The sequence below is a fragment of the Oncorhynchus nerka genome, linkage group LG12, assembly GCF_034236695.1.
Source record: "Oncorhynchus nerka isolate Pitt River linkage group LG12, Oner_Uvic_2.0, whole genome shotgun sequence".
NCBI classification, from domain to species: domain Eukaryota; kingdom Metazoa; phylum Chordata; class Actinopteri; order Salmoniformes; family Salmonidae; genus Oncorhynchus; species Oncorhynchus nerka.
In genome coordinates, this window is record NC_088407.1 from 36164326 (window position 1) to 36187032 (window position 22707).

The 22707-nt window shown below is 44.6% G+C and overlaps 1 protein-coding gene across 3 annotated transcripts in view; it reads left to right on the forward strand.

Moving 5' to 3' along the window:
• The window catches only part of afap1 (actin filament associated protein 1), a 117944-nt gene that overhangs the window by 68251 nt on the left and 26986 nt on the right, over positions 1 to 22707 (forward strand). For all 3 annotated transcript variants that reach the window (XM_029674805.2, XM_029674804.2, XM_029674806.2), the window contains exons 2-3: positions 3262 to 3390; positions 3796 to 3878. In XM_029674805.2, coding sequence (XP_029530665.2) covers positions 3262 to 3390; positions 3796 to 3878 — 212 coding nt within the window. The remainder of the gene's footprint in view (positions 1 to 3261; positions 3391 to 3795; positions 3879 to 22707) is intronic.

Sequence of the window (22707 nt, forward strand, 5' to 3'; positions counted from 1 at the left end):
AAGGATGAACCAGACTTGTAGAGGTCTACAATTTTTTTTCTGAGGTCTTGGCTGATTTTTGTTTGATTTTCCCATGATGTCAAGCAAAGAGGCACTGAGTTTGAAGGTCGACCTTGAAATACATTCACAGGTACGCCTCCAATTGACTCAAAGGATGTCAATTAGCCTATCAGAAGCTTTTAAAGTCATGACATCATTTTCTGGAATTTTCCAAGCTGTTTAAAGGCACAGTAAACTTAGTGTATGTAAACTTCTGACCCACTGGAATTGTGATACAGTGAATAATAAGTGAAATCATCTGTCTGTAAACAATTATTGTAAAAATGACTTGCGTCATGCACGAAGTAGATGTCCTAACTGACTTGCCAAAACTATAGTTTGTTAACAAGAAGTTTGTGGAGTGGTTGAAAAACATTTTTTTTATGACGCCAACAAAGTGTATGTAAACTTCCGACTTCAACTGTACTTGTTTAGTCCTTGGCTATGCCCCACATCTCTCTAGAATTTAATTTTAAAAAGCTATTTTCACATCAGCTGTTGTCACCAAGTCCTTATACATGTAAACACAAGAAGGGACAAAACATGGATGAAACCAAATTCCATGTAATCTTTCTAAACAATCAAATGGAACAGAATGACACACAATAGGGATTGAAACCCAGCCTAAAGTCCTTGTTCTCTCTCTAAAGCTATTTTAGTTAAGGGGTAACATTAAACACAGACTAATATGCAGAACCGTATGACCCACCAACATTAGGTAACTATACAGAAATCCATAAAATGACTGAGAAAAGTAAATCAAGTCAATGATGAGAGAGTAGTCTGATTTAAATGATAATTTAACCTAGAGGTTTGCCATGAACCAAGAGATTTTGAGTTCAAATCTCAAGTGAGGTCATGTTGAATAATAATGACTGCATAAATGGACATGCACACTGTAATCATGTATGTCAACGTGTGTCAAATATCTAAGTTGAAAACGTATGTTCAAAGCAAGGTGTGTGTGTGTGTGTGTGTGTGTGTGTGTAATTTAAGGTACTGCTTAAGTCATTTTTTTTGGCGTATCTGTACTTTACGTGACTATTTATATGTTTTACAACTTTTACTGTTACTCCACTACATTTCTAATGAAATTAATGCACTTCTTTACTCCATAAATGTTCTCTGACACCCAAAAGTACTCGTTCCATTTCGAAAGCTTAACAGGACAGGAAAATTGTCAAATTCACACACTTATCAAGATATCATCCCTACTGAGTCTGATCTGACGGACTCACTAAACACAAATGCTTTGTTTGTTTGGAGTGTGCCCCTGGCTATGCGTAAATAAAAATATATAATCGTGTCCTCCGGTTTGCTTTAATGTAAAGAATGTGAAATGATATATACATTTACTTTTGATACATAAGTATATATAAAACCAAATACTGTTAGACTGTTACTCGAGTATTATTTTACAGGGTGATGTTTACTTGAGTCATTTTCTATTACGTTATCTTTACTTTTAATCAAGTATGACAATTGGCTACTTTTTCACCAATGGTAACCAGTTGCACAGCACTTTTTTTGCACAGCACTGTTTTTACCCAAATATAATGTATAGTTGAATGAACATATGAGAAGCTTTGTCAAGTTAGAGGTAAGTTTGGGCCAAATATATATATTTTTTGTTAAGGTAGCATGGCTGTGGAACCAGTTCCTTCATAATAATTTGAAGGAACTTGATTGTTGTTGTTGTTGCAGTGTACCAGCAAGAAGGTGCTAAATAAGGGTCTGTTTGAAAGGGGGTCATATAAACATTGCCTTAGATTTCTTTTTTTTTACAGGTAATATACCACACTTTCTGTCTGAAATGGGTATCTGTCTCTCTCTCCCCCCTCCTCTCTCAAAGGATAATAAGATTACAACAGGAATGTGTGAAAGCTGCTGTTTGTACAGCTATAGAGAAAGACTCCCAGTCTTCTCCATAGCTGTGAGAGTAAAATATGGATGTGTGTTCTAACCTCGTAAATGTCTCTGGCAGACAACGGTATGCACCGATCTCAATGCCAGACGCACCGATCAAAGGTTTAGGCCACCATCCCCCAAACTGTACATCACTATCATTAACAGAGCTGTCAAGGGGGTCCTTCGGGCTTTTATGGGGCCTACTAGATGTTATATCATCGTAGGTGTCTGGCAAAAACAATACGTCAATTGAGACTGTGTTCAAATCACTCTACTGCTGTGTGCTGAACATTCCAAACTGTTTCGCGAGCTGTCAGTCAGATTTCGCATGTGGAGGGGATGCGGATAAGTGCATTACCATTTGCTATGACATAATGCATTACTCAATGCATTATCAAAATATACCACCCTAGAAATTGTATTGCTCCTCAGAGTTCAACTGAACTGATTTAAAAAAAAAAAAAAATGGAATCATTCAAAACACACAAGTATGGTCTGTGAGGAATTATGTCTTTGCAGGGGTTAAATGATAGTTTCATCGTGAGTGTGTGTTTTTCCGTCATAGCGGGAGGCCTGGGAATTCTCTACGGAACAAACCACATATAGGACCTCTGATTATATCCTTAGCTAACCAACCATAACTTCTAGGGGGCCCGTCAATGAACGTCCACTATTTAGAGTTCATATGTCGTCATCAGCAATGAGACATGTTTATTACACGCTGTTTACATGTTTATTACATGTTTATTACACGCTCTGCTGGAACTGACAGGGCTGAACCATGAAAGATGGGAGGTGTGTTCTCTTTATCTACAGAGGAGTTCTGTACTGATGTGCTGAGCCTAACACGCATATCACCTCCAATAACTCGACGTGAAGCGATCCATACCCTTCTCTCCCTCCCAGTGAGAGACACACACAGGCACCTAAACATCCAGCTATGCCTTTTATATGGGCTGTGCCTATTGTTTGTCTGCGAAGAGGGTTAGCGAATGTATGTGTTCCCAGAGCTGCAAATGAACTTTGATGGCAGGGAAGATTCCTCAGGTCTAATGCCAGTGCCAGCCTCGGTTGGGCAACTCTTAATCATGGTGTCTACATTCTGCTTTGGATACGTCAGGTAGCTTGCGTTTGTTTCCCAAGAGTCTTTGAATGCTGTTGAAACGGTCGAGCCTACAGAGAGTGTTGACATAGACTTGGTCATAACCACATTATTACGTTACGCCTTTGCTGGCCATGAGTACGATGCGTTGTGTTTGCGAGCGTGTGCGCTGTCTAACATTCTGTCGTTTTGTGTCCTGTGTCTTTCTGCAGCCATGGAGGAGTTGGTGTGTGAGCTGCGTCTGTTCCTGGACCTGCTGGACAGGGAGTATCTGAGTTCTGGGGTCCGGGAGAAGAAGATGCTCATCTCCAACATCCTCCACAGGGTCCTCAACGCTAATGGTCAGAATCTAAACACAACCTTTACACAACCTCACGGTCAGACCTACAACCATCACATAACCTTTACGCACGACCTCAGTCTGCTCATTTCCAACATTCTGCATAGGGTACCGAACGCTAAAGGCCAGAACCACAACCTTCACACACCCTTTGTCCACTTCAACCACATAATCATTACACAACCTCAGTTCAGTTAAGGTCAGACTCCCAACCACCGCCCATCAACTATTACACAACTTTAGTCCATTCAGTTCACCTCAATCCATATTATATGTAAATCTGATCCATCTTATTGTTTTAGAAACATAACATGGATGAAACCAAATTCCAATTATTGTCCCTTGTGTTTACTTTGCAGTCTTCCACTGTCTCTAAAATCTATTTTTATCGCTCTCTTCCTCTCAGAGCCCTCGTTCAAGTCAGAGATCCACAGCAGCCTCCCGGCCCCCCCTCAGATGCCCCTCCCAGAGATCCCACAACCCTGGCTGGTAAGACAACCTCACATCACCTCTGACCCCTAACCTCTGACATCACCATCTTTACATTTACATTTACATTTAAGTCATTTAGCAGACGCTCTTATCCAGAGCGACTTACAAATTGGTGCGTTCACCTTAAGACATCCAGTGGAACAGCCACTTTACAATAGTGCATCTAAATCTTTTAAGGGGGGGGGTGAGAAGGATTACTGATCCTGGGCATGAAAGAGGTGGGGTTTCAGGTATCTTTACATCACTTTACCCTTCACTGACTGGGCATGGTAGTCTACTGACTGGGCATGGTAGTCTACTGACTGGGCATGGTAGTTATTTGTACTGGATCAGATCGTAACACAGCCTATAAACTTGATTGATCGCTTGATGATGTTTATTGTCATTCAAGAGGAAATTCCTTCCACATTCTTCAACCACAAGTAACTTGACACATTTGAGACATGTTGCATGAGCTCAAGCCAGATCGCATGCAGTACTCTGTCCCGTGAATGTCACATCCAATCATATTGGAGGATGTTGTAAACATGTGGAGTGTTTCAGGGTGTTTTAATAGTCTCTTCTAAATCAGTAGGAAGGGTAGTTCTGAAATCGATATGTTTCTGCTTTCTCACCACCTCCCAACCCCTGACACTCATCAATAACACATAAGCACGGTTTAATTTATGTGAATGTGTGTGTGTGTGTGCTGTGGCAACAGAATGCGCGTGTGTGTGTGCTGTGGCAACAGAATGTGTGTGTGTGTGCTGTGGCAACAGAATGTGTGTGTGTGTGTGTGTGTCATTTGTCTCTGAGCGGATGCGTCTGATCATATCCGGGTGTGCCTTGCTATCCCATCAACCCCCTTCACCATGACAATGACCCACACCCTGTTCTACAAAGCTGTGGTGAGGAGTGTGTGAGACAACGCACACACATCCGCACAGCTTTATTTTCTTGACATTTCAGGACTTTTTGGGGAGTACAAATGTTTGACCATTAAAACAAATCCTATTTTCCCTGACCCTAAACCTTAACCTAACCCTATCCCTCAAAATCTTAACCCTAAACCTTAACCCTAACCCTAAACCTTAACCTAACCCTATCCCTCAAAATCTTAACCCTAAACCTTAACCTAAACCTTAACCCTAAACCTTAACCCTAACCCTAAACCTTAACCTAACCCTATCCCTCAAAATCTTAACCCAACACTAGAACTCAAAATAGCATTTGAACAAATTCAGGACATTCAGTGAATTGTTAGGATATTGGGGTCCTGATGATAAGGTAGGAAAACGAGTACACACACACACACACACACACACACACACACACACACACACACTCCCTTACAGTAGAGTTTGTAATTAGAACCATCCTAACTCTGTCCTCCTCTCCTGACCCTAGTGTGTGTCTGGACTCTGGAACTCCTGGCTGCACTTCCCGGAATACTTTGAGAGAGGAGGAGGGGGGTTAGGGAGGGGTTACGGGGTCGTACAGTCAATTTCTCTCTCTTCCTCTCCCTTTGAAATTACCATTCATTATATTGCAATGCTGCCCTCTGGAAAACTGTCCAAGTAGCTGTGGTGTTTTTTTTTCCAACCGTCTTTGGTTTCAGTTCACAAACATTTAATCTCGCTCCAATGTTCTCTCCCTCTTCCTCTCTCTCTCTCTCTCTCCCTTGGTAACTCTGTCTTCTCCATCCCTGTAGGCAATACTCTATGTTAACGAGAGAGGGAGGAATAATAAATGTAATAAGAATTGAGACTCAACTCCCATTATTGTACCCCTCCCCCTCAGAACAGCCTCAATTTGTCTCGGCACGTACTTGACATGGTGTTCGAAGGCGTTCCACAAGGATACTGGCCCATGTTGATTCCAGTGCTTCCCACAGTTGTGTCAAGTTGGCTGGATGTTCTTTGGGTGGTGGACCATTCTTGATACACACGGGGAACTGTTGAGCGTGAAGAATCCAGCAGCTTTGCAGTTCTCGACACACTCAAAACCGGTGCGCCTGGCACCTACTACCTGACCCCGTTCAAGGGCATTTACATATTTTGTCTTGTCCATTCACCCTCTGAATGGCACACATAAACAATCCATGTCTCAATTGTCTCAAAGCTTAAAAATCCTTCTTTATCCTGTCTCCTCCCCTTCATCTAAACTGATTAACAGTGGATTTAACAGGTGACAATGAATGAGGGATCATATAGTAGCTTTCACCTGGATTCACCTGGTCAGTCTAGTATGTCATGGGAAGAGCAAGTGTTCCTAATGTTTTGTACACTCAGTGCATAGCATTGTGTCGGGTCAGCAGTCCTGAAATTTCTAGAATAAGCATAATAACATCCTTTAGCAAGGTCCTCTAACATGCTAACACAGACCCTCTCAGTCACTACAGAAGAGTTATGATGGTCACATGGGTGGCATTTAGTTAGGTTCTCTTAGCGATTAGCAGAGAAAGAGACTGTTGATAGAGGCAAGGACCGGTGTCGCTAAAGAATTGTTATTTGTGCCAGGGCAGTTGACTTTTTATTGACCCTTTCCCCACAGCGTACACACACACACACACACACACACACACACACACACACACACACACACACACAGGCTCTAATATCATTAGGGGTCAGGAGACCCTTACAGGATATCTGTTAATCAGATATTTTATTCCAACCAGCCAAATCAACCTCACTTTGAACCACCCAGCAGGCTTCCTCGTGTGTGTGTGTGTGTGTGCGCGTGTGCGTGCGTGCGCGTTAGGGAAAATGTATGAGAGAGTACTGTGTGTGTGTATGCTCAAGAGAGCGACAGCATATTGGAGGTGTTCATGTGACGATTTCTTCACCACTGCAAACATTTTTGAAACCTGAGGCCTTGAATGAGCTCAACCCCATTAAGAGTTCCCTTCTCTTGCTCATTCCCACACAGTAGCCCCAGTCTTCTGTGATTCCAGTCTAACACTGTCCTCAGTCAGACAGGAATGCAGGGATCAATGAAATGGTTGTTCGTCAACACAGTGTCACGACCCTATCCCACTCCTGTTAATTAACACGCAGACTGTAGAATAGAGGGTGCTTAGTGCTTGTCTTTACCTCGAGTGTAGATAGATTAGTAAACAAGGGTACGGCCCTGTAGCCTGGTTAAACCTGTGAAACCATTGTTTCACTTGGTGAGTACAGGTCCCAGTCTGGTTTAACCAGGCTAAGGGCTCTTAACTCCAGGACAGGAGTTTTCTTGACCAGGTCACATGGTCAGGGTGTCAGGTAAAACTCAGAGCCCTACTTCCAGGAAATGAAAGTCTTGAGGAAAAAATTGTCAAAGGTTAATGTCGGTTGTAGACTGAGTGAGTTTCTTGAGGCTGCAGGGGTGAGAGAGGGATCTGGATACTTAGATCTCTTCGTTTTTTTATTGGAAACATAAAATGAACTCAGCAAAAAAAGAAGCATCCTCTCATTGTCAACTGCGTTTATTTTCAGCAAACTTAACATGTGTAAATATTTGTATGAACATAGCAAGATTCAACAACTGAGACATAAACTGAACAAGTTCCACAGACATATGACTAACAGAAATATGGCCCTGAACAAAGGGGGGTTCAAAATCAAAAATAAGTCAATATCTGGTGTGGCCACCAGCTGCATTAAGTACTGCAGTGCATCTTCTCCTCGTGGACTGCACCAGATTTGCCAGTTCTTGCTGTGATATGTTACCACACTCTTCCACCAAGGCACCTGCAAGTTCCCGGGCATTTTTGGGGGGAATGGCCCTAGCCCTCACCCTCCGATCAAACAGGTCCCAGACATGCTCAATGGTATTGAGATCCGGGCTCTTTGCTGGCCATGGCAGAACACTGACACTCCTGTCTTGCAAGAAGTCACGCACAGAACGAGCAGTATGGCTGGTGGCATTATCATGCTGGAGGGTCATGTCAGGAGGAGCCTGCAGGAAGGGTACCACATGAGGGAGGAGGATGTCTTCCCTGTAACGCATAGCGTTGAGATTGCCTGCAATGGCTGCAAGCTCAGTCCGATGATGCTGTTACACACCGCCCCAGACCATGACGGACCCTCCACCTCCAAATCAATCCCGCTCCAGAGTACAGGCCTCGGTGTAATGCTCAATCCTTCGACGATAACCGCAAATCCGACCATCACCCCTGGTGACACACAACCGCGGCTCGTCAGTGAAGAGCACTTTTTTCCCAGCCCTGTCTAGTCCAGCGACGGTGGGTTTGTGCCCATAGGCAACGTTGTTGCCGGTGATGTCTGGTGAGGACCTGCCTTACAACAGGCCTACAAGCCCTCAGTCCAGCCTCTCTCATCCTATTGCGGACAGTTTGAGCACTGATGGAGGGATTGTGCGTTCCTGGTGTAACTCAGGCAGTTGTTGTTTTTGTAATTCATTTTTGTAATGACTTGGTGCTGCCTATCTTGGCCAGGACGCTCTTGAAAAAGAGATTTGAAATCTCAATGAGCCCTTCCTGGTTAAATAAAGGTTAAATAAAAAATAAAATGAAAGTCGTTGCCATCCTGTACCTGTCCCGCAGGTGTGATGTTCGGATGTACCGATCCTGTGCAGGTGTTGTTACACGTGGTCTGCCACTGCGAGGGCGATCAGCTGTCCGTCCTGTCTCCCTGTAGCGCTGTCTTAGGCGTCTCACAGTACGGACATTGCAATTTATTGCCCTGGCCACATCTGCAGTCCTCATGCCTCCTTGCAGCATGCCTAAGGCACGTTCACGCAGATGAGCAGCGACCCTGGGCATCTTTCTTTTGTTTTTCAAAGTCAGTCGAAAGGCCTCTTTAGTGTCCTAAGATTTCATAACTGTGACCTTGATTGCCTACCGTCTGTAAGCTGTTAGTGTCTTAACGACCGTTCCACAGGTGCATGTTCATTCATTGTTTATGGTTCATTGAACAAGCATGGGAAACGGTGTTTCAACCCTTTACAATGAGGATCTGTGAAGTTATTTGGATTTTTATCGAATTATCTTTGAAAGAACGGGCCCTTCTTTGACCTTCAGTCACTGGCAGTACTCTGGGTATACACGCACACTCACGCACTCTCACTAAGTGCAGGGCTTCTTGAGTCATTTTAAAAGTACCTATAACTAATGTTGTCACGATACCAGATTTTGGAGTTTTATACCCAGTTTAGTATATTAATACTTGATACTGAAATTGTACTCAATACCAAAATGATACTCTGATGATGCTGAAACAATACCAGGGAAAAAAGAAATAACATATTAGCTGAAGACACAGAATAATCACTGGGCTTTACTTTTTTTTTTAACATTGAACAAAATGTTGATAACTGGTAGAACAAATAGAATATATTCTATATTCAAATTCTTGCAAAAAAAATAACACTATATTAAATAACAGAATACCTTACATTTTTCTTATGCCAAACCAATTATGTCTAAATATTTTTTTAAATGTAGTTTGATACATATCAGTGTTAATTTGCTAATCTATGGCCATAATATTGTGTCAAATGACATTCATTAGACATATAATTCATTACACCTAAATAATTGAATGTATTAAATGAATAGTTTAGTTCCAAAATGACACAAAACACACTTTGAAGCTCATTAGATCAGATAGTCTACAGGCCATAGAAAAACATTTTACACATCATAGTACTATTCTCAGAGTGCAATTTCACTTCCCAGGGTGCAACGCTTCGCCCAGGGCTGCTGGCTGGCTAATGGCTACTGGCCTTTTGAGTTGTCTAATCATATTATAATGCTCACAAATGTCACGCTGAATATATTTTCATGTCATTGTCACTCAAACATAATTCAAATTTTCATAGAATGACAACGCTACAATGCAAATGTCATGTGTAATTTTTTTTTATTTGAAATGTTTTGGAACTAACCCTCCCTTGCACTGCTCTGCTTTGTAACACCTTTTGCTTAGTTGTTTCGTGGGCTGCTCTTTAATACATGTATTCCCATAGTTTAGCTTCTGCAGCCAGTGTTGGCAACAAGGGATGATGTTTCCCTTTGAAGGAGCCATGCTGTCTGCATTTTCTCTCCCTTTGCTTTCTGCTCAAAATGGCTTGCGCAAGTGCAGCCTGGCCAGCTATACAGCCCCCTTGAGAAGATTCAGTCTAATGACCAGACAGACTCGATCCTCACAATGCCTATGTGACGCGAGACACATTTGACAGAAGTACTTACAAGTAACAAAATGTTTAATGTTCTTGTATTGGAAAAGTATAGCAGTTTTGGTATACACTGCAACACTATCCAACCTTCACCTCATAAATCTGTGTATCAGACAGAGGATGAAGGGGGAGTTTCTTTACTCTTGTACGCCCATGTTTCACACACACACACACACACACACACACACACAGCTGGCCGTGATTAGGCAGTCATAATTGCCACCAGGCGTTCAGATTGACACAGACTGACTGAAACCTCGTGGGAACAGTCCATCCTATCTCTCTCTGTCTCTCTCTATCTCTCGCTCTCCCTTTTGTCTCTCAGCTACGCTCCCTGTGGTGTTTCAACAGCAGGGTTTCAGTCTACACCTTGACCCTTACCGATAGCCATCACACAGGGTGTTAGGCGTGTACATGTGCCTCTATTTGATGTCATTACTTTGAGCCAGATGAATGGCCCAGCCTCAGTTGCTCTCAGATACATTGCATGGAGTGTGGGTTTGAGAGTGGTGCTGCTCCATCCCAGTTCGATGCAGGAGAGTAAGGGGCAAGCCTAGCCAGGCCTGCTGCTGAGACAAATGAATTCCATCTGTGTTGATGTTGGCGAGCCCCCCCCCACACACACACCTCACCTCCTCCTCTCCCCAAATCAACCCAGCCACCCCCTACACACAATTTCATAGAGAGCCACTCATACACACACAATTTCTCTTTCTTGTTCGCATACACACGCCCGATATACACATATTTGTACGTGGACATACAGAGATACACAACCAAAAGTCTGTGGACAGCTGCTCGTCCAACATCTCATTCCAAAATCATGGGCATTAATATGGAGTTGGTCTCCCCCTTTGCCGCTATTGAAGCCTCCACTCTTCTGGGAAGGCTTTACACTAGATGTTGGAACATTGCTGCAGGGACTTGCTTCCATTCAGCCACAATAGCATTAGTGAGGTCTGGCACTGGTGTTGGGCGATTGGGCCTGGCTCGCAGTCGGTGTTCCAATTCATCCCAAAGATGTTTGATGGGGTTGAGGTCAGGGCTCTGTATAGGCCAGTCAAGTTATTCCACAATGATCCCGACAAACCATTTCTTTATGGACCTCACTTTGTGCCCAGTGGCATTGTCATGCTGAAATAGGAAAGGGCCTTCCCCAAACTGTTGCCACAAAGTTGGAAGCACAGAGTTGTCTAGAATGCCATTATTCCTCATCCACCAAACTTTACAGTTGGCATTATGCATTCGGGCAGGTAGCGTTCTCCTGACATCCACCAAACTCAGATTCGTCCATCGAACTGCCGGATGGTGAAGCGTAATTCATCACTACACTTCGCGGCTGAGCTGTTGTTGCTCCTAGATGTTTCCACTTCACAATAACAGCACTTACAATTGACCGGGGCAGCTCTAGCAGGGCAGAAATTTGCCGAACTGACTTGTTAGAAAAGCGGCATCCAATGACGGTGTTACGTTGAAAGTCACTGAGCTCTTCAGTAAGGCCATTCTACTGCCAATGTTTGTCTATGGAGATTGCATGACTGTGTACTCGATTTTATACACCATCAACAATTGGTGGGTCTGAAATAGCCGAATCCACAAATTTGAAGGGGTGTCCACATAGTTTTGTGTTTACAATCAGAGCATATACACTATCTTCCTCTTACACACACAACCACACACTCCGTTCTCCAGTCCACTCGGTTATCCACTCCACTCCGCCTGGCTGTATTTGTCTCTCTGAGGCAGACGAGCTCCATTTGTGTTTAATCTGTCTGTCTGTCTGTCTGTCTGTCTGTCTCTGTCTCTCTGTCTCTCTGTCTCTCTCTGTCTCTCTCTCTCTCTCTCTCAACTCCTGACTGAGACAACTCGCTCCTCCTCCTCGTTTCCTCCCCAAGCGCTTGTAAAGATAAATATGTGTCTCGGCCGAGGGCTTTGTGTCCGAGTTAGTGTAGACACACACATGCACACTCAAAAATACTCACACAGTGGAATCACTCTCCCACTGTGTTTGTGAGTTCCTTGATTATTTTTCTTCTTCTCTGTGTGCTTTCCTTCATGTCAGTCTACTGTAGAACGTTTCCACACGTGGAACTCTATACATACACACATTCCTATCCCTACCGTGTACTGAGTTGGGCTTCAGTACTATTTAAAGGGGTCTCTTTTTGCAAGTGTCTGAATTGTTGAAAACCTTGTGGGGGGTTGGAAAGAAAGAACATTACTGATAAGAATTGCTAACAACAACCACTTGAAAGCCAATAGTCTGTCACAATGGCCATTGCTGTGTTGTGGTTGGATAAGCCCGATTCTTCTGTATTTGGTCAATCCAATTCTAACCTAAAAGAGAGACACATTTAGTCCTGGCATGTAACAATGTCACCATTCTAAATGAAGCCTTGATGTGCGTACACAGTATGAGCCTGGAGCTGAATCAATCACTTCCCAATGAATCAATTCACCCATTTAGTTAGTTGCTTGTGATTTGGTTTGGGGTGTTCGTTTCAATATACTGTGGTATTGATGGCCAACTTAGGCAAAATTGGCCCTGCCATCACTTGCTTGGGCATTAGTTTCTCAGTGGACTTCCCATACTTGGTGGTTGGTCTAACCGCAGTTAAATGCAGTCACCTCACCATCGTATTGTGTCATGGACAAAGGCAATTAAACATGATTTACTGTTGACACAGAACAACAAATCCACGATGAAACAGCTCCCACATCTCTGTGGAAACGACACAACAAGCGGTATAAATCTCCATTTTTAATCACGTTTTTTTTATTACGGTAAGGAAATCTCATGACGAGCAGTGACACTTTTAAAAGATCACGTGATGGGACCGTGGCGTGAAGAGTCACCAACCTCCACGGGCCTTTATGCGTATGAACTCGTTTGGAAAAAGTTTCCCTGAAAACTGGAGCACAAATGGAAAACCAATTTCGCTCCTTTTCCCCCCAAAACGTTTTCAAAGACCGTTTTTATAGGGCCAAGTCTCTCTCTATTCCCATCGATGATGTGATCTAACTGACTATATAAAGAAACTCACACTGCCTCTAAAACGGAGTAAAACAAAGCATTAAGATCTAGCTGAATACGTATTTGACTCGGTGAATGAGAGCGCTCTCTTAAACTAACTGAATGACGACTGACTGTAGGTAGTTGGCAAGGACCAAGCTTCCTGTGTGACTAAGTAAGTGAGGGTCTGTTCGGTATGTGAGTGTGGATGTGTGTTCGGAGTGAATGAGTATGTGAGTGTGTGTGCCTGTTTCACTATGCCAGCTCTCTCCCAGTACAATAGGCAAAGTCCATTCCAGCCCAAAAAGACACTCAGGGGGCTGTCCAACAAAAGCAGGGGCCTTCTCGGCCCCTCTATCCCAGGCTCTACCCCTGACCAATGTTCCCTGTAAGCTGTGTGGGTGCGCAGTAGCCCCGAGACTGCCACACAGAAGAAATATCAGCCCACGGAGAGAAGCACAAGATTAAACGTCTCAACTTTGTAGAGCAGTGGTCACCAACAGGTCGATCGCGATCGATTGGTCAATCTCTAAGGCATTCCCTAGTCGATCGCCAAATATATCTGTAAAAAACCCAATGATAAAGCCTTGTTTCTTTTTTTATTTGTCTTGGGCTGATGGCGGTAGGTACACCTGAATCAACTGTTGCCATTTTGAACCATTTCATGTGTCTGAAGGTACAAACTCTTCCTTCCTGGAAGGCCCGGAGAGCAAATCAAGTGCACTATAGGTCTACCGTTGGCCAATCGGAGGCTCCGATTACCGTGTCTGCAGTAACGTAGCAGGCATAAAATAAAGCTACATCAGAGTTAATACTGTGAGATTTTAAAACCATGACTAGAGAGAGACTGTCAACGAATACAGCAAAGAGCTGCTGTTTTCATGAGTGAGTTCATGTTTAAGTTCTTACTCAGCACTGTCAACACTTTGTATTCAACACTTATAATCCGTAAAATGCGCGTTCTTTCTATTTCCGCTCCGCGCTACAACAAGCGGTGCAGCAGGAATGAATGAGTAGGACAGTGTATCTACAGGCTTGCGTTGTTGTTATTATTAGTGGCTTGGGTCTTTTTTAATATCGAGGAATATTTCACTTTCTCATGTTCATAGGAGTAACGGCATGAATTGGTGCATGAGGCAGAAATCATTTTTTGCCATCAAATTTTGCCATCAGCTGGAAGACGGTGTCCATTTTTGGTTTGTGTCAGTGGAGGAAAGGGAGAGCGGACGGATGTAGAGAGGCGGACCCTCAATCTTCTGCTCTCTCCCTACTCTGAGACTGACCATCAGATGCAGGCACCATCAGCCCAGTGAAATAAAAAGTAAATTGCTGAGGGGAGAAGAGCTCATTAATAATGGCCGGATCAGAGCAAATGAAATGGCATCAAACACATGGAAACCGCTCTAGCCATTACCACAAGTCAATTCTCCCTAATTAAGGTGCCACCAGCCTCCTGTAAAGTGTATGCTCACTTAGCTGTGCCTCACAAGTAATCCAACAACGGCTCTATTACCGGTGTGATCACATAGCCTACCTCAAAGTTTGAAATATGATATATTTTTTAAATCCCAAACAACAGTGCAATGGCAGGGCAATTCAAGGAAAGCCTATATGCAGTGATCATGTATTGGGCCTGTAGCTTACTGCACAAACCTAATTGCTACAGTACTGTTTTTAATTGGTTCATGTTGCATAGGCTTACATATTTTTAAGTCATGTTAAAAAAAAATCTGAGTGGTAGATTTGGGTATTTTTGACCCAGGAAGTGATGTTGACTCAAAAGGTTGGTGACCACTGTTCTAGAGTTTTCTCTGTTAACACTATCAACATTTCCCTTTACTGTGGCAATTGTGATCGAATTAAGATACCGAAACAAAATGAACTATACAAGAGATTTTGTTTTCGGCAGAATGCATCGTAGTAGGATTCTATCGCACTGACAATCATGACTCAGCCCGTACTCAACACAAACTGGTGCAGCATAACCAATCAGAGCTGCAGTAGGCCTATATGCAAATAGGCCTTTGCCATATGGATTCTTGCCATTTTACTTTGAACTGGACTGTGTTCACAGCATGAGCAGTTGTGAGTAGATGTGATTGTTTTGAGTTCAAGCAAGAGCTGCATGTGTGCACATTTACTTGTGCACATTTTGTTCATATCCTTTGTAGTCAGCAATAGGGGAGTGATTGCTTCCTACAAGAGCACAAAACATACATTTCTAGACATCTTTGAAAAGTTTGTCTTAAAGGGTCAGTTTTGAATTTTGAGACCGTCTTGAATAAGCTAAGTAGCCAATAGGCAGAGGGTAGCATAATTTGTCTGATTCGCTGTAATAATGGTATGGGAATAATAATGCATTTTATTTTGTAAGGTGGTTTCTTGCATCAAACAACACAACATTTTCAGTTACCTCCATGTCTGAAGGACAAGGGGATAAACAGGTTAATGTCAAGCCCTGCACGTGTTTTTTCAAAAGTCTCATGGAATGTAGTCCTACGTTGAACACCACACATTGGCTGCTACTGTAGGCTGAATGATAAAACAGCTATTTCAATGTTAAAATGTTATTGGATGCATTTTCTCCATTGTTTTTGATGGTAGGCCACTCTAGTAGGCTCACATTATTATCAAATAGTCACAGTAGCATACTTGGCCACTGTTAAAATGTCAACTTAAAGCAGGTACAGCCTCAGTGGTCACAGTAAACCCGCTGAACGTTGCACATCTTTTTCACAACGTTTGCGCTCAGCAGACTTTGCTCAGTGCCCCCAACATTTTTTGGGGGTGCATTGCACCAGACCCCTCCCCTCCCTCTGGCCCATATTGACACCTCATTGTGAGGTGGCAGAAAGAGGGGAAGAGGTGTGGAGGTCTGGAAGTTTCCTATCACTCCTCTGCTCCACACTCCCTCAATGCTTGTTTCTCTTGTGCTGGGTTTTTCCCTTCTCGGCATTCAGACTGGCACATCCGCCCCGGCTGCCTGCACGAGCACACCTGCCTAGAAACACAGACTTATCCCCCACTCCCATTCCCAGGAAAAGAGGGAGGGAGGGAGGGAAGGAGGGAGTGAGGGAGAGAATAGAATTCGGAATGGGAACTGGTACAAGGGTTTGCTGAGGTTCCACTAATATGGGCAGGTTGTGTAAAAACAGTTTGGTGTAACACGTAGATTAGCATCAGTGAACATGGCTCAGTGGCCATGCTTGTTCTGAAAGGGAGGAGTGCTGGGTTTTTGGATCCAGCAGAGGGTGCTTTTTCCACACCAACCACTGGTATGGTGTGTGTGTGCATGAGTGAGAGTAGCTGGATGTGGGCGTCTTCATGAGTGTGCGTGTTCAAGAAGCTCTTGGACTGGTATGAGTGCTCTAGTGACTAATCTGTAGAAGTCCGGTTTGAGTTTCTCTCAGACACAATGGACTATTCACCATCCTTCAACCGTCAGGGGCAGTTTCATATGGAGAGCGGGGTAGGCGTGCTAGAGACTGCTTCTGTTCCTACAGTGCATGCGAGTTCACTAAGGCCAGGCAAAAGGCTCAGAGGCCCAGAAGTCAGTTTGATACGCCGTGAAGTGCTGCCTTAGCACGGCTCCATGATCTGTGTGTGTGTGTGTGTGTGTGTGTGTGTGTGTGTGTGTGTGCGTGCATATGTGAATGCACACGCAATGCTTATCAGTAATTCTCCCCCCTCTTGTTTGGTTTAGATGCACTGATGACCCCAACTGCTGCAGGGGCTGGCAGAGATATGACCTCCATATTTAGTAAGCAGAAAAGCTCAGATTAAAGTTGGCTGCACTTGACTGGACCCATATTAGAATAGGAATGGCAGGGTCATGGAGAATGAGATGGAAGAAAACATGTGTTGTTGTTCACCATGGGCTAATACAAAGTATGTTGGCCAGCTTTTGACACTACTATAACTAAATTAAAACCAAGAAAAAAGAGAATTATAGACATGAGTCTCTTTAAAATGTATGTTATATTCTTCAATAATTAATTGGTATATGTAATTTCTAACTCCAAAAATTTAAGATTTTTTTTTTTATATTCATTTCACTTCATGACCAAAAGTATGTGGATACCTGCTCGTCAAACATCTCATTCCAAAATCATGGACATTAATATTGAGTTGGTCCCCCCTTTGCTGCTCTAACAGCCTTCACTCTCCTGGGAAGGGTTTCCACTAGATGTTGGAACATTGCTGCGGGGACTTGATTTTATTCAGCATTATTGAGGTCGGACACTGATGTTGGGCGATTAGGCCTGGCTCGCAGTCGGTGTTCCAATTCATCCCAAGGTGTTCGATGGAGTTTAGGTCAGGGCTCTGTGCAGGGCAGTCAAGTTCTTCCACACCTATCTCGATTGAACCATTTCTGTATTGACCTGGTCAAGGCTGAAACAGGAAAGGGCCTTGACCAAACTGTTGACACAATGTTGGAAGTAAAGAATCATCTAGAATGTCATTGTATGCTGTAGCGTTAAGATTTCCCTTCACTGGAATTAATGGCCTAGTCTGAACCATGAAACAAGGCCCCAGACCATTATTCATCCTCCACCAAACTTTACAGTTGGCACTATGCATTCGGGCAGGTAGCGTTCTGGCATCCGCCAAACCCAGATTCGTCGGTCGGACTGCCAGATGGCGTGAATCGTCATTTCCGGGGAACGCGTTTCAACTACTCCAGAGTCCAATGGCGGCAAGCTTTACACCGCTCTAGCCGACGCTTGGCATTGCGCATGCTGATCTTAGACTTGTGTGTGGCTGCTCGGCCATGGACATCTATTTCATGAAGCTCCCGACGAACACGTGAGCTTCCAGAGGCAGTTTGGATCTCGTAGTGACTGTTACAACCAAGGATAGATGATTTTGACGCATTACATGCTTCAGCACTCGGCGGTCCCATTCTGTGAGCTTGTGTGGCCTACCACTTCATGAGCCATTGTTGCTCCTAGACTAACGGCGCTTACAGTTGACCCGGGCAGCTCTAGCAGGGCAAGAATTTTACGAACTGACTTATTGAAAAGGTGGATTCCGATGATGGTGCAACATTGAAAGCCACAGCTCTTCATTGAGGCCATTCTACTATCAATGTTTGTCTTTGGAGATTGCATGGCTGTGTGCTCGATTTTATACACCTGTCAGCAACAGGTGTGGCTGAAATAGCCAAAACCATTCATTTGAAGGGGTGTCTACGTAGTTTTTATTATATAGTGTATGGAGAAGCCCTCAACCTAAATGGATAGAAACCCCAAAGCATCTTGGGAAGTCTTTCTCTCTCAGACAAACTGCGAGTTAGCCTGCTTCTGTCCCCTCTGTGTTCCCACAACTCCCACGACAGCAAAAACATTGACACAACACGGACTACCCCTCCTACGCAGACAGACAGAGAATGGATTGCGGTATGGAGAGCTAAGCCCAGGCTAGAAAGACAAAAATCTCCCCCACATTGTCTCCAAACCAAGGACAGTCAGGCCTCCCGCACTGCTGCTCCCTAATTACACGTGGGCTGCTCCCTGGAATTGGGGAAATTGCTGGGTTTAAGGGCATCACATGCACAGATCTGTTAATGTAAAAGATACATGGGTGGGAATTCACAATAGGAGTGTATTATGCAGATAGCTTTGGGATGTGGAACGGAATTGGTGGGTTCAAGGCCATATGCATCTATAGGAGAACTTGGTTCAATTTCAAAACTTTCAGGGTTTGTTTGGAACTGCATGCGTACAGCGTAAGGATCAGCTGAACAAGATGCTAATGATTAGGGCTAATTAGCCGTGTAGACATCGATCTGGATCCGACACCTCTGTGGTGTTTACGGATGGTGTTTGTTTACGGTCAATCAGAGGCTGGAATGCACTTGGACCACAATGCATTCTGTTAGTCGGATCGTGTGATTCGTCAAGCCAGATTATTTCTGGGATGCGAACAGGCTGTTCGAAAAGTAGGTGTGTGTGTGCGTGATTGCGCGGATGCTTGTGTGTGTGTGTGTGTGTGTGTGTCCAATGCACTTGACCAGACCCTGAATACCTCTCATAGTAGAGTGATGGGGTCACAACTCCAATCTCCATCTTAAGTAATTTCAATTGCGTTTGAAAACGCAAATCTAAAACTTTCAAGTCTCGAGAGTTATTAATGCTGCTATTGTTGCTAACATGCTCTAAGAAGGAAATGAGCACATTCTGATACTGCTGAGAGGTTACGGCCTTCCAACATCAACAGTCCAAGCAGTCCACCACACGAACACAAACACAACCTCCAGCTTTTGTGTTTTAAGGTAAAATGCCAAGAGGATGTATTTTACCAGAGCTTATTGTTCAAATGTCAAGGCTGAAAAAATGTTCTTTCTTGATTTTGAAGTCTTCCACTCACTCACTCAACTTTCTTTCTTTCTCTCTTCCTCTTTTGGTGCAGTGGGGAAGTTTCTGGGAGGGTCAGGAGGGGTGGGGGGAGCATCTGTGGAGTTTAGTGGGCCAGTGACCTTGCCAGAAAATGAGTTCACCACAAAGCACTGTTTCCCAGAGGAAATATGATGAGGTTTTGGGGTCGAGCCATTGCTTGGAGTTAAAGTTCTAGATGGAAAGGGAATATATAGGGAGGATAGATGGACAGAGAGCGGGGGAGTATACGTAGATGGAGAGAGAGAGGGTAGATGGAGAGAGAGAGGGTAGATGGAGAGCGAGAGGGTAGATGGAGAGAGAGAGGATAGATTGAGAGAGGATAGATTGAGAGAGGGTAGATGGAGAGGGGGTAGACGGAGAGCGAGGGTAGACGGAGAGGGGGTAGACGGGAGAGGGTAGATGGAGAGGGGATAGATGGGGAGAGGGTAGATGGAGAGAGGGTAGATGGAGAGGGGGTAGATGGAGAGAGAGAGGATAGATGGAGAGAGGGTAGACGGAGAGAGGGTAGATGGAGAGAGAGAGGATAGATGGAGAGAGGGTAGATGGAGAGAGGGTAGATGGAGAGAGAGAGGATAGATGGAGAGGATAGATGGAGAGAGGGTAGACGGAGAGGGGATAGACGGGGAGAGGGTAGACGGAGAGCGAGGGAGTGAGGGAGGGAGGGAGAGGGTAGACGGAGAGCGAGGGAGGGAGGGAGAAGGTAGAGGGTAGATGGGGAGAGAGGGAGGGAGAGGGTAGATGGGGAGAGAGGAAGGGAGAGGGTAGATGGGGAGAGAGGGAGGGAGAGGGTAGATGGGGGAGAGAGGGTAGATAGAGATCGAGGAATGGAGGGAGAGGGTAAAGGAGGGGAAGAGAGGGAGGGGGAGGGTAGATGGAGAGCGAGGGAGAGAGAGGGTAGATGGAGAGAGAGGGTAGATGGAGAGCGAGGGTAGATGGAGAGCGAGGGTAGATGGAGAGCGAGGGTAGATGGAGAGCGAGGGTAGATGGGAGGGAGGCAGAGGGTAGAGGAGGCAGAGGGTAGATGGGAGGGAGGGTAGATGGGGAGAGAGGGAGGGAGAGGGTAGATAGAGATCGAGGAATGGAGGAGAGGGTAAAGGAGGGGAAGAGAGGGAGGGGGAGGGTAGATGGAGAGCGAGGGAGGGAGAAGGTAGATGGAGAGCGAGGGTAGATAGAGAGCGAGGGTAGATGGAGAGCGAGGGAGGCAGAGGGTAGATGGAGAGCGAGGGAGAGCGAGGGTAGATACAAGATAGGGAGTACATACTTCCACTTAGGAGATAACACTAGGAGGAGGCGGGGGGGCTCCAGAGTGGCGCAGCGGTCTAAGGCAATGCATCTCAGTGCTAGAGGTGTCTCTACAGACACCCTGGTTTCGAATCCAGGCTATATCATAAACGGCCGTGATTGGGAGTGCACAATTGGCCAAGCGTCGTCCGGGTTTGGCCGGTGTAGGCCGTCGTTGTAAATAAGAATTTGTTCTTAATCTTTTATTTAACTCGGCAAGTCAGGTAGGTTTTTAAAAAAACATACATGGAGAGAAAGGGAGTGTAGATGGATAGATAAAGGGCGTAAATACTGTAGAAGGAAGAGGGGAGGGTGTAAAGACATAGGCAGAAAGACTGAGGAAGCATTTTGGTGCTGAAACGCACACTGTGATCAATTTGTGTTTATCATTAGTGGTTAGTGTTTGTCTCTGGGGTTTGCCTGAGCCTAGACAGGGTGGCTGAGTGTTATTAGAGACGGGCTGCATGATTGGTAATAATCCTATTTGACACTTTTACCCTAGTTTCTAGCTACAACTATGGCAACTAGCATGCCAGTGTCTATGGCATAAACACTGCTGGTTCTTCTACAATTTCCCTTTGGGTTAATGAGTGTAGTGTAGAGTCATCGTATTGACATTGCATTTAGAATCCCCTATCTATCTGTATAAATATGGTCAACGCAGACCTGTTGGATGGATTGCCCCACATCCTAACACTACTGTGTGTCATGTGATTTCCTTCTCTCTCTCTCTCTATAGGGTTAGCTCACGTGTCCAGTTTAAATGCTTTGCTGATTACACGGTAACAAATACATTTTGACATAGCTCTGCACTGTAAGAAAACAACAACACCAACATGTTTTATGCCCCCCCCCCGTGACTAGCCACGTATATCCATGTTGCCATGACGATGGGGACATCGATGTGACGTCGGTTGGCGCCTTTTTGGGAGTGGCCGCGATCAACGGCCCATATTGCTAGCGTTTCACAACGCTGGTGGATTTTCCCCCTTAAAACCCTCCACCGGTGGAGAAAACGGCAGCTGCTGAAATTAGAGCGGACCGTTCCATGAGAAAAACAAGGGGTGGGGGGGGGGGTGTTGCTGGGGCTTTATTGGAGTCACCAGCCATAATTGCTTATCTCTCTCTCTCCCTCTCTCTGTTCTCTCTATACTCTCTCTGTTCTCTCTCTCTATAATCTCTCTGTTCTCTCTCTCTCTCTGTACTGTCTCATTCTCTATCTCTGTTCTCATTCTCTCTATGTTCTCTCTCTCTCTCTCTCTCTCTCTCTCTCTCTCTCTCTCTCTCTCTCTCTCTCTCTCTCTCTCTCTCTCTCTCTGTACTCTCTCACTCTGGGTGAAGACCAACTCTGAGAATGCTCAAATCCCCGCATTAAATGTCAACGAAGACATTTATTTCCATGCACTTGGAGAGATTAGATTTTTATTGCCGCAATTATGTTATTTTAAGAGCCGAAGGCAAAGACCCCAGCGCGTGAGTTAGTTTCTCCTCGCGCCCTAGCTAGCTCAGTGGGGAAGACAACAAAGAAGTGTTATTTTCCATCCTACTCCCCTCTTCTTCTTTTTTCCTCTCTCTCTCTCTCTCTCTCGTGATCTCCTTCTCTCTCTCTTGATCTTCTCTCTCTCTCCCTCTACCCCCTCCCCAGTGTTATTGCCTAAGTGGAAAAGCATCACATCTTAGTGAAAATGATTGACCTGTTGATTGCCTCCATGGTGCTGTGACAAAGCCAATCATGAGTCAACTCAGCTGATTACTAAATGAATCCCTTCCTCCCGTTGTCTCATTGATAATCTAGAGATAAGATGGCCACCATATAGACGGGGGTCACACTTAATCTTTGAAGTTCCACTAAAGGGACCCTCCGACGTAGCTACTTCCTGTGTTTGCGCCCTGCCTGTCACGCTCTAACACACACGTGCATCGTAACCAATACCTCTCTAACCAATCCCTCTCTCTCCCTGTGTTTCCTCCA